This window comes from Lithobates pipiens, unplaced genomic scaffold, assembly GCF_037356315.1.
Source record: "Lithobates pipiens isolate NorthernLeopardFrog02 unplaced genomic scaffold, aLitPip1_a1.2 Scaffold_25, whole genome shotgun sequence".
NCBI lineage: Eukaryota > Metazoa > Chordata > Amphibia > Anura > Ranidae > Lithobates > Lithobates pipiens.
Window position 1 is genome coordinate 130,672,330 of NW_027507787.1, and position 12,235 is coordinate 130,684,564.

General features: G+C 37.3%; 1 protein-coding gene across 4 annotated transcripts in view; it reads left to right on the plus strand.

Annotated features, from left to right (window-relative positions):
• Positions 1-12,235, plus strand: part of OGDHL (oxoglutarate dehydrogenase L) — a 344,487-nt gene that overhangs the window by 114,341 nt on the left and 217,911 nt on the right. For 3 of the 4 annotated variants that reach the window (XM_077454880.1, XM_077454884.1, XM_077454882.1), the window contains 2 exons: positions 2,636-2,824; positions 8,724-8,826. In XM_077454880.1, coding sequence (XP_077311006.1) covers positions 2,636-2,824; positions 8,724-8,826 — 292 coding nt within the window. Of the gene's footprint in view, positions 1-2,635; positions 2,825-8,543; positions 8,644-8,723; positions 8,827-12,235 lie in introns of all 4 variants that reach the window. The other variant, XM_077454883.1, reaches the window with a different exon arrangement.

The following is a 12,235-nucleotide window of genomic DNA, read 5'->3' on the forward strand; positions in this document are numbered from 1 at the left end:
TGTGTCAAAAAAAAGCTTATATTGGAAGAATGGTGAATATAGTATGTGCTGTTCATCTCATAATAATACTCTTAACATAATAGTAATTGTTACGCATGGATGAACAGTTGGACCATTTTACAGTTTAACATTTTAACAATTCTAGATTGCTTGTCAAAAACCCATTCTGAGTATTTTAGAGTATGATAAAGTATAATAAAATAAGATATAAAATAGGAATAAAACAAAAATGTAAAAATAAAGAATGAAAAACAAAAAAATATAAAAATAAGAGAAGGAAAGTAATGACTGAACCTGTTGTACTTATGTGTAAGGCTCCACGCACACTGGAGCTCAAATACTGCAGTTTATTGGAGTTTGGGCATTTTTTTTAAAAGCCCATAAACTCCACTCTGTTAGCCTATGTGTCCATGTACAGATGGAGGTTTTTTAGCTTTAATGAGCAGTGGAGTTTATGGGCTTTATTCTGAATGCCAGAAATTTGCGTTCAAAGTGCCATTTTTCGCCACCACAAAACAACAAACGCTCATAAACACGCGTTAATTAGTGTTCGGCATTCTATTTTTTCAATGCATTGTGGGAGTTTGGAATGCACTGTGGGATTTTTGGAGTGTCCTCTGTGTATTTTTATTGAAAACGCTCATAAACGCTAGTATAAAACGCTGTTAAAAGCAGGTTTTTCAACCAGCATTTTCTGCCAGCCATCTGGCGTCCAGAAAAAGCTTTTTTGAGCTTCAGTGTGCATGGAGCCTTAGAAAGTGTCATTTCAGCCCAGAGGCTATGTGGAGAAATGGGATAATTTCCAAAGGGATTTGCAGAGGGCTAAGGGCATGTTGTAGATAATTTATCTCATTTCCAACCTGCCCAGTGAATTAAAGAGAGAGGCTTATTATACTACTCAGAGTATTTAAAAGTAATCATAATTTATGTTATTTCTGTGTTAGAAAACTTTAATGAATATTTCTCTGCAATTTTCTAGATAGGGGGATGGTGTATGTGTGTATGTTTGTGTTTTTTTTTTTTTTATATTTCTACATTTGTTTTAAGTAACTGAAAAATATCTGCTATTTTCACAAAGAGAATTCCAGTTTTTCCAAATAATCGATAACCGCAGCAGTATTACTCAGTGATGTTCTCCTACTATGACAGGCTTCATCATGAGTTGATGAGGACCAGACTTGTAATGGAATTTCTAGTTGGGAAAACTGTCAGGATAGGCTTGTAGTGTCATTTGTCTAGTACATCTTAAAAGTGGCAGCTGTAATGTATGATTTAAATAATATTGTAGAATTATTATACTGTACATCTTTTTGGTCTAATAAATATGCCAGTGAAAGCATTTTGTTTATATATATATATATATATATATATATATATATATATATATATATAATTTTATTAAACAGGGTTTTATTGAACATTAATGCAGAGATTACAATCGTAGCATGTAACACAAAACAGATGGGAATTGCTTCACAGCAATCGTAACATCACATATAAGAATAGTCTTACATAACAGCATGAAATAATTGTTACACTATAGCAATGTACTGTTATAAACATTCAAATATCACCGACAGCATGCCAAGCTTTCTAGATACAGGTATCAGTCTCTTGTAACCATTTATCCCAGACTTTATTGTATTTAGTTGGGCATCCCCTGTTTTTATATACACATTATTTTGTATGGGAGTGTCATGTTAACTTCCCTTTTCCAATCCTCTTTGTTATATATTTAATAAGTACAAAAAATACCTGTGGATCCTACCAGAAATCTAGTAAGCTGATAACTTTCTATTCTCTCCGCCTCTACTGATCGTTATCATTTTACATTGGTTCCTATGTTCTCTGACTATAGAACATTTTCCTGCTATGTTATGAAGGGGGAAGTGTTCTGTAGTCCTACCAAACAAACCTGTCCTAGAGTAACAATGCTGCGCCTCAATAAATACAGAATAGTGAGTGAGTGTTGTCACTCCAGTTGTCAAGCCAGAACAATTAACAAATTCAGGCACCATATCTAAGGACTTGGTAAGCTGTAATTTATTACATTTTTGTTCTTGGGTTTAGATATGGGATTTCAATAAAATCATATCTGGTCAAAATTTTGTCTGTGCTGCCTGATCTCTAAATGTGTTAAGTGTCCGGGTTACAAATCATAAAAGATGTTCAATTTTGTATATTGTATATATAAATAATCTTTTAATCATCTTAATGCATTGCAGATATGGATACACATTACATCTACATTTAAATCATGCTGAGTCATAGATTTTACTTGTCGCCAAATAATGCTTTTGCATTTTCCTCTTGTGTTATTTTCATAATGAACAGCTTTGTGACGCTATAGCTTCCTGAGAAAAAGTATCAATAATGCACTCTTTTAACTTTAACATTTACAAGCAGTAGTCATTTTATTGAAATACTTTGAACACAAGCAAAAACCTTAGTTTCCATCATACATCTTGCTCTTATATTTTTATTGAACTGCTAGACTATGCTTGCTTTTTTTTCATTTTTAATAAGGTGCCATATGGCATACAATTTTAAATTGTTTGAATTGAATAAGTAAGCAATGACAGGTTACGTATACCTGATAAACTAACAATTGTTGTTTTTGCTCCTTATTGTGCAGTCTTGGGATGCTTTTTTTTGCAAAGCAGCAGATCTTGGAGCTACTGATGAAACCAATCACATGCAAAAAGCAGATCTACACACTAAAACTTCTCTCATTCCAAGTCAAGGCCTTGCTATGGCATCAGCCAAAGCAGAGAAGCTAGTAGAGGACCATTTGGCAGTGCAGTCCTTAATTAGAGCCTACCAGGTATGAAAACTCTTTACAAAGATATATGAAAAATTGAATGAAAGAGTAATGCTGTGTATAGTTCTAGAAGCAGTAAACAAAGCCTATGTATAGACAAAATTGTTTTATTTTTTTGTTTCTCTTTTGTATAGCATAATGAAGAGTTAAAACCCCTGTATGTATTTATTCTATATGACTTTGCTGTGATTTTTCCTTCATTTCCTGTCTTGGTGATGTAACATAAAGTCAAAGGAAATATCTTCCAAAGTAAGGGGAATTCCCCTCTTGGCCTGTCTTTATTGGAAAAAATGTCCTATTTGGAATATTAACCCTCACCACGTGTTTTGGTGATAACTCTAAAAAAATGTATTTCGAATCAAAATTTTCATAATAGTGAAAGTGTTATGCATGCGTGCTGAATCCGTTGTTTGTGTACTTGGGTACTCTTAAACCTAGCCATATGCTGATGGACGAATCTATTGCTGTGGTCATTGTACTGTAACAGCCTTGCTGGCTGTCAAAATAATTGAACTGTGGTTGCATCTAATTGAATGCAGCCGCTGTTTAGTCGAAAATTTTCCAGTAGGCTCCTTTGACAAAAGTCAGTTATATGGCCAGTGTATGACCAACTTTAGTGTGCAGAATTCTTGTCAGTCATCATCTTTGCATTTCTGAGAGAAAGGGTTAGGCTGAGACATGATGTCACATACTGTCCTTGAAGTGAACACTTTTTAAAACAGTAAAGCCTAGTACACATGGATCGAATGTCGGCCGGCATCAGCTGGTTCTGCCAAATCACACCTGATCAGTGCTCTCAGCCAATGACTGAGAGCGCTGACCGGAGTGTTCTGGTGGAGGGCTTCCCACCTGTCAGAACAAGATAGCACAGCAGGCTCCATTCTGAGCTGTCAGTGGTGTGTACTAGTCTTAGAGCTCATCACAGAATGGGAGTATACATGCCAGCTCACCTCAGCCACCGGCTCTCATCATACCTTTGCTGGCCGCAGCTGTCTTGCAAATACACACTTCCACTCCCCAGCCTGGAACCCCGCTACCACAACACAACCACCACCACCACAACTTGCTGAAGCTTAGGTTTAGATATGCCACGCATGCACACACACAAACACGCACACACAGACCAACCTGTGGCACACTCCATTCTGATGCCGCTCACTGTGACCTATTGCATACATCATGTTAAGGATAGAACCTCAAGCTCTCTTGCAGTTGATGTTCCCCAGCAGGAGGATGGGATCTCTCATGGATTTTAGCTGTGACTCTTTTACAGGGATAGTGATCCCTAGGCTGCACACAAAGGAAAATCCTTCCCTGTGACAACCTGTGAAGCATTTGTGGAGATCCACCTGTCTGCTACCTGCTACTTCCTCCCTGCTTAGGAAGCTCAGACTTTTCCAGCACTGACTGTGGCCTTTCTGCTGAAACTTTTACCTGTCAAGCTCTAAGTAGTAGAAGTTTCCTCCTCTGTCTATCTGTCATAAGAAGACTCAGCTGTGTTTTTTTTTTTTTAGGGATGTGCAACAGTTTCTCAGCCATTTGCCTGGCTGATGTGATCCGAGGTATGCCAAATTGTTTGCTGGATGTACAGGGAATTGTGTACAGCAGGAGAAGGCTGTTTGGGAGTAGAGACACATATTCTAAACAGAATTCTACACTGCGTGTAAAGCTCCAGGAACTCGTGTATATTTGGGAGGGGGAGAGGGGATGGGCAAGGGGGATCATTGGGGCAGGGTTTTAGTTTAGACACGCCCCCTTTGCAATGCCTGCTTGGTCAATGCTGTCAATCACAGCTCATGGGTAGCAAGAAGGGGTGGACTGTCAGCATGAGTTACATGGTGTCCATGTCCAGGACAGTGGATGGCTGAATGCCAGATAATGAGTAATAGAATCAATCAAGAGGGTACATACAGTATATTACTGTATATGGTTCAATTTTTTCTGAGGGTTTAAAATCACTTTGGGGATGAGTAGAAGGTCATCTCCATGGCTGGAAAACGGACAGCATTAAAAACTTGACAGTGGGTTCTATCTAGAACTAGTTTTGCCTTTACATTCACTTAAAAGTGATACTAAACACAAACTGTTTTATTAACATTATCCCTTCTCTTTATGTACGTGGATGATGGCATTGTAATATATATATATATATATATATATATATATTAAAAAAAAATTAAGTATCTTTTCTATCATTAAAATATAGTGGTCTCTTTCCCAGCTTCTAGTCCTCTGCTGCAGGTTGCAGGTTAAAAAAAAAAAAAAAAAGCTTTAAGAATACATTACAGAGGGAAAATACATAATATTAAATAAATGTGTTAAATTACCATACAAATATGCATTTGAACTCAAATCCATTATTTTTGTGTAGAAATATGGTGCTGGCTATCTAGGGGGAGGCACTGCCCATCACAGCCTGTTTCACAACCCTCCAACCTGTGTCTATTGTTTGTAGGTGCTCAGAATTACAGGGAGGTGAAGCCTCTATAAACCAACATATAAAACCCCGCCTCCATTGTGTTTAGCTGCTGAGTGGACATGGAGAAGGAAGGAGGGAGAGAGTGGGCTGTCATTTACCCAGATTATATATGCTTAAATATTTGACTCTTTAGTCTAGGGGGCTGCACAGATAAGAAAAAGGAGGGAATTAACAGCTTAGAAGGGAACTGAAACTTGAGCATGTTCAGTAGATGTGGCAAGGGCTGGTTTACACAATCTCAGGCTGAAGCAGGGATAGAGACAAAGAGGGAGTAACAGTGGACAGCAGGAGCAACCTGTTTCTTTTTTTGCAGAATACAGAAAATGAATCCCATAGTGACTAAGTATTTTTTCTGGGATTCTGATAGACCAGCCCCGGACTCACCATCATTCTGCACATATATTTATTGTATAGTGACTAAGTATGAACAGAAAGTAATACTGCATGTAATAACAGTTTTTAATGATTTGAGTTTATTTACACTTTAAGTATTGTGATTATTTTCTTGTATTTTGCCTGTCAGAGCAAGGCCATTCTATTGTTCTGGGATATTTAGCAAGAAATGCAAATTTCAGGTGCAAAAGAACTTTTGGAAGTTTCTATTCCCATAACATTTTGCTTAGCTTGCAAAATGTTGTATTGGCAATACTGTGATATAATTAAAATACACAGAGATCTTTAGAAATATATAAATATAGTCACATACAGGTGGGAGTGAAAATCAAAAATTGCATATTCAGCTACAACCATACACATTTTCAGGGATGTGAGAGCTCAAAGGTATGATACCATATAGAATGCATCAAAAATCACACACTAGCAAAATGAGGGAAAGCCCAAGGGTGCTTCAACATTGTAGCAGTATGTGCCTACCCGATCCTTGAGATCGTCAAATTTGGCCATACTGAGGATTCCAAAATTTAGAAAGAAAACATCTGGAGGGAGAACGAGTGAAGTACAAGGAGCTGTATTTTGGAACTCCTTGCCTCTGAAACTGAGACTTGAGAATGACTTTCGAAAGAAATTGAAAACCGTACTTTTTGTACAAGCTTTTGGAGTCAACTAATTTTTAATTGGGGCATGATGGACAGACTCCCTGGCTTTTATTCTGCATCTTGCTATGCTGGTTTGTTGGTTTTCTTAAGGTCTTTTAATGTCAATGTTCTTCTGTATCATATATGACTTGCCTAACTCATGACAAACTCTCCAGTAGATTTCCTTCTAGCACACATGCCCATTCCCAGTCAACATAGTGACTCAGAGACAGAAAGCCGGTAATCCAAGAAATTGAATAATAGATATTTACTTATTTGATGGTTGTATTGTGGTGTTGCGTGTTTGGCCTTCATTGAAATGACTACACCATCCTGAACAGCTGGTATAAATCATTACCCAGTGACTAATTAGACTGATTTCAATTTGTGTCTTGTAGAACAGAAGGGATGTTTTCACTAATTGTACGGTATCATTAATCCTTTGAATTTTTGTTCTGCAGCATTAGCATTTTATTGACTGCCCAATAAATGTCGGCATGAGCATTGCAACACTGATTTTCACTGCAGCGCTACTACTGCTTAGTTTGATTTAACTGTTGCCTAATTTTTTCCAATGAAACAATTTCCCAGTGGGACAAGAGGGCTCTCTTAGCCCTGCCTGTTGTTTTCCTTCAGCTAAAATTGTCAGTATTGGTAAACAAGACTTTTCTGCCCATTGCAGTCATCAGTTGTAAACTGCTGAGTAACTGCTATCAAAAGCTCTTCAAACAGAATTAATGATTGTAGGTTACTATAGGCATGTTATAATGTCAACATAATATTTGAAATTAAAGGCAAACAAAAATGGTTTGGGGTCAATTTGTTTTTAAACTGTGTGTGTGTGTGTGTGTGTGTGTGTGTATATATATATATATATATATATATATATATATATGGCTTACAGCTAGTGAAAACCCAAAGTATCCCAGAAAATGTGAATATTACATAAGACCAATAAAAATAAGGATTTTCAATACAGAACTGTTGGCTTACTGAAAAGTATGTCCATGCATGGTATAGTATGCACTGAATAATTGGTTGGGGATCGTTTTGCATGAATTGCTGCATCAATGCGGCATGGCATGGAGGCGATCAGATCTGGCACTGCTGAGGTGTTATGGAAAGCCAGGTTGCATTTCAGGATTTGGCACCTGTCCACGCTGCCAAAAGTAGCAACCCCAGTTTAATGATCATGGTATCACTGTGCTTGATTGGCCAGTAAACTCGCCTGACCTAAACCCCATAGAGAATCTGTGGGGTGTTGTCAAAAGGAAGATGAAAAACACCAGACCCAACAATGCAAACGAGCTGAAGGCCGCTATCAAAGCAACCTGGGCTTCCATAACACCTCAGGCTAAGTGCCACAGGTTGATGGTCTCCCATGCCACGCCGCATTGATGCTAAAGGGATCCCCAACCAAGTATTGCATGCATACTATACTGTACATGGACATATTATTTAGTAGGCCAACATTTCTGTATTAGACATGCTTTTTTTTAAAAATTGTTCTTATGTAATCATAAAATTTTCGGAGATGCTGAATTTTGGGCGGTCGCTAGTTGAAAGCCATAATCATCAAAAATAAAAGAAAGAAGTGCTTGAAATATATCACTCTGTGTAACACATCTATATAAAATATGAGTTTCACTTTTTTTAAAGAATTACTGAAATACATTTACTTTTTGATGATATTCTAATTTTATGAGATGCCCCTTTAGATACAAATTCTAACTGATTACTTAGTTTGCTAAATCACTTTGTAACATTATAGATTGTCACTTCTGTAAAATACTTGTCTGTAAAAAAAACTTTGTATATTTCTTTGCTGCATCTCAGAGCTGCCAACCGTCTGCAGCCTTGTTGCAGCCACTTTCTGTCTACTTGCATTTACTCCAGCAATAGATGCATGGCATTTTGATGGTGGAGTTCCTGATTAAAACAGCGGACCATGTCAGTCACCAGAAGAAAAGTGTGACATGGTGACATTGCAGGAGCATTATTGGTAGACAGGAACAAGGTGTTTTAATTTTTTAACACAAACCACGTAAAGGAGGACTTTGAGATGGACAAGGACATGGCGATTCAAAGTTCTTAATGCACATGCTGAGCATACTGCATTTACATTGCTGATATTTCAACAAGTTTAGACTTAATATTTACATATATTTAGAAAAAAATGATAAGCCAGTGGTTTTGTCCTTGCTTGTAGATCAGAGGGCATCATGCTGCAAGTTTAGACCCGTTAGACATTAATCAAGTCTTTTTTAATGGTTCCATGGATGAAGATGCAATGGGGCACACAGATATTGGTGAGCATTATTTATAGCCTTAAAGGTGATGTTGTTTTGTGATTTTTGTTTTCTTTGGCTTACCTCTTCAAAACGGATAGATACGTGGACATCATGTGGCTCAGCTGGACCCTCTTGGTATCCTGGATGCTGATTTGGACTCTTTTGTTCCTTCGGATCTTATCACCACAATTGATAAACTGGGTGAGAACGCAAGACTCTGACTTGCCAAAAGATAGAGGTCGGGTGCTAGCTTTTTCTGTGCTATAAAGTAGCTTGTTTTGTGGTAGTTTGTTCTTTGCATTCACTCCTCCTTGCACTACATAAACTAAATAAAAAGATCAATGTCTTGCTGTGCACGCGCTGATCATCACATCATTCCTGATTGCACAATATGTACAGATGTAGCCTTTCCCAATAAGTTACCCAGACTACTTATCTGTTAAATGTCATTTCATGTAAGATTAATCAATGGCCGTATAATACAGTATAACAGAAGAGATTAAATATTTTACAGTGACAATCGCTACATCTGTATAGCTCATAGTTGCATGCTCTTTGTCCACCAGACATGCTTAGTCTTTACATATTGTGGTGGCGTCTTGTTGGTTTATGTATGTATGTTCTCCCCTTTGGAGTTTCCTTTTGACACTTAAGAGCATTTTAAATGCTTTCATTAAGGGATATTGACATATATTCTTCCAGTTTTTGTACATTTTTTGTTCAATAGAAAGGGAAAGATTGATTTTATTTATCTGTTTTAGTATTTAAAATATTTTTTCAATGGCTTTTGCTATAGTGTTTGCTACACTTTTCCCCCTTTTCAAAATGTGTCTATTGTAGCACTTTCCCTAACAACAAGTGTTTCTCAGCATAACATATCAGTATCTCAAGTAAGGGCTGTAAACCACTCTTTTGGCTGTTGATCAGTGAAGGGGCAGTGTTTTGTTTTATCATACAGTATAGTGGCTAACAGCTGTTTTTTCTGATTCTGGCCAACTTGTACCTATAGTGACTGGCCTTCTCAGGCTTTATCTACATTTGATGGGCGTATCTTCAACGATTTTCCTGGCACCATTGGTGGTAGCTAAGCTTATTTGGTTTTGTCATTTCTTAGCTTGGTAGTAGTCAGGCTTGCCCATTCTTGTAGCAAGCGCCTGATTTTTTTTTTTACATTTTTTTATATAATTTATAGTGGCTGGTTAACTGTAATAGCTGGGTTCTTGGTCTGCCGGTCCTTGATGGTCGGTTTGGGGTTTGGGGTTTCAGTCTTATGCTTAAATTGTTAGTCCAGTCTAATCTTAAACATGCTCCCACCCCCCTTTATAAGTCCTATAATATCTAATCTGTAGAGGAAAGTTGTGTATATTTACCTATTCCATGGGCACTCCGGTTTGGTCACATGATCGGTTCTCAGCCTCAAGGTACAGGAGGGAGAGACAACAACAGATGCCCCTATAGTAAGCCTATGGGTGATGTCATCGCCCAGACATTGCAGCTATTGTCCACGATCTGATCTCACTCTTGAAGTCATCGCTGGAAGCCGATCACATGACAAGACTGGAACGCCCAGGGAATAGGCAAGTATACACATCTTTCCTCTACAGGCTAGTTACTATAGGACTTAAGCCGGCCATAGATGGTTTAAATCTCGGTTGACTCAGCAGAAAATGGCCGACATTTGAACCATGTATGTAACCATGTATGGGCAGGTTGAATGTACCCAATTTGATCAATTAATCAACTTTTGTACAATCAGCCTGTCAGATTTTACATGCAATTATCGCTAGCGGCTGTCATAGCTGCTAGCAATTATCACTGTGTTCTCCCAGCGGGGATGGTTGGCTGTCTTATTAGTGTCTGTCAGTGCCCATCATCAGTGAAGGTGAAAACTTACTTATTTACAAAAAATTTTAACAGAAGCAAAGAAAAATGTGTTTTTGCCAAATTTTCTGTCTTTTTTTTTTATTCAGCAAAAAATACAAACCCCAGAGGTGATCAAATAGCACCAAAAGAAAGTTCTATTTATGGGAACAAAATGATAAAAATTTTGTTTGGGCACAGTGTAGCATGACCACACAATTGTCATTTAAACAGCGACTATGTAACTATGACTGCACTGAAAGCTGAAAATTGGCAGGAAGGGGGGGAATATGTCTGGTATTGAAGTGGTTAAGGTTAAATAGGTTAAATATTTAGATTTTTTTCAAAGAGTCCTGTTAGGAGAGTATATTTTTCCATCATGGAGATCTAGTGGATTTTTAGGGAGTACTTGGCAAATCTGGTGTTGCTTGACTACCCTACCCTAACCAAATGGCTGGTCAATGGTTAGGTTTGATTTTTATCTCTGTAGTAATTTGAGGATTCCTAGCTGTTTGGAATGTGTCTGTATACTATGTGCATTTGTAGCATGCCGTCTATTATTTCTCAGGGCTATGAACTGTCTTCTTCTCCAGAGCCCATGTGAGTGATTGATGGCTGTGTTTTTGAGTATAAGGTATTGCATCTGTCATGAAGAGGTGGATGATCTGCAGCGCCTGAATGGTATCGCGCATAATAAACCTCTGGATTAATGAGCTCCAGCTGCTTACAGCATTCAGAGAATCTTTGTTGTTTTTCATTTTACCCACTTCATCCTTTTGATTTTCAGAAGTGTTGATGCATGGTTTTTCTCCTCACTGTTTAGCTTGGTTAGACTTTGTGTAGCTCTAAAACATGACATTTTATTCCCTTGATTTCAAGTAAATATAAGTTATTTGCATTCTCTGAATTAACTTGGTTTCCAAAATTTTATTTTGGTTAAGTCTTTTATTTTTTATTTTTTTTGTTTAATTGGTCACTTCTCTCTCTTGTTCCTCTGGATCTGCACCTCATATTCTGACAACCTATTACTTATCGATGGGAATTTACAATGGTGATGTCCAGATGCAAACTTTTAATTTTATCCAGAAAAAGTTTCTCTTTTTTATTGTCTCAAGTCCATTGGATTGTACAGTTTTTTTTCTTTGCTGTGTCATATTTGCTTATTATCTTCATTATTTTAAATACTAAATCTTTGAGCTGTGTTGTTCAGGTATTGATCGCTTTGTGCCGGGTTTTAAGAGGATAGTAAGTCATAGTGTATTTAAGCTGTCAAATTCAGTCACTTTCCATTAGGCATTGACCTTACATTTTTGCTTTTTTTCCTTCTCCTTCTACCCTCTTGATTTATAAACCCAAAGACCTGTAGTCAAGAAATTTCCTGTGTCCTTTGATTGCCTGCTTGGATGTAACTATGCGTCCAGGACAATATTAATATTCCAGGCATGAATGATCCTGTATTAGCTTTAAAAAGCTATCACTCTTCTAAGTCACAGTGGAAGGTTATAGAGAGACAGATACTATAATATTGTCTCAGCTCTTGTAAATTGTACTTTAAAATTAAACAGTTCATTGATTTTGTGCTTGTATACTTATCAGTGTCAATAGTCCACTCTGTGAAATTATTTAGTTATGTTCTCTATCACTGCTATGGTATCCTAAATGTTTTTCATATTCTGTTATATGTAGCATGCATGTAGAAACTAGGTATGATCACCTGATTTGCAATATTCCTAATCCCTTAAATCAATGT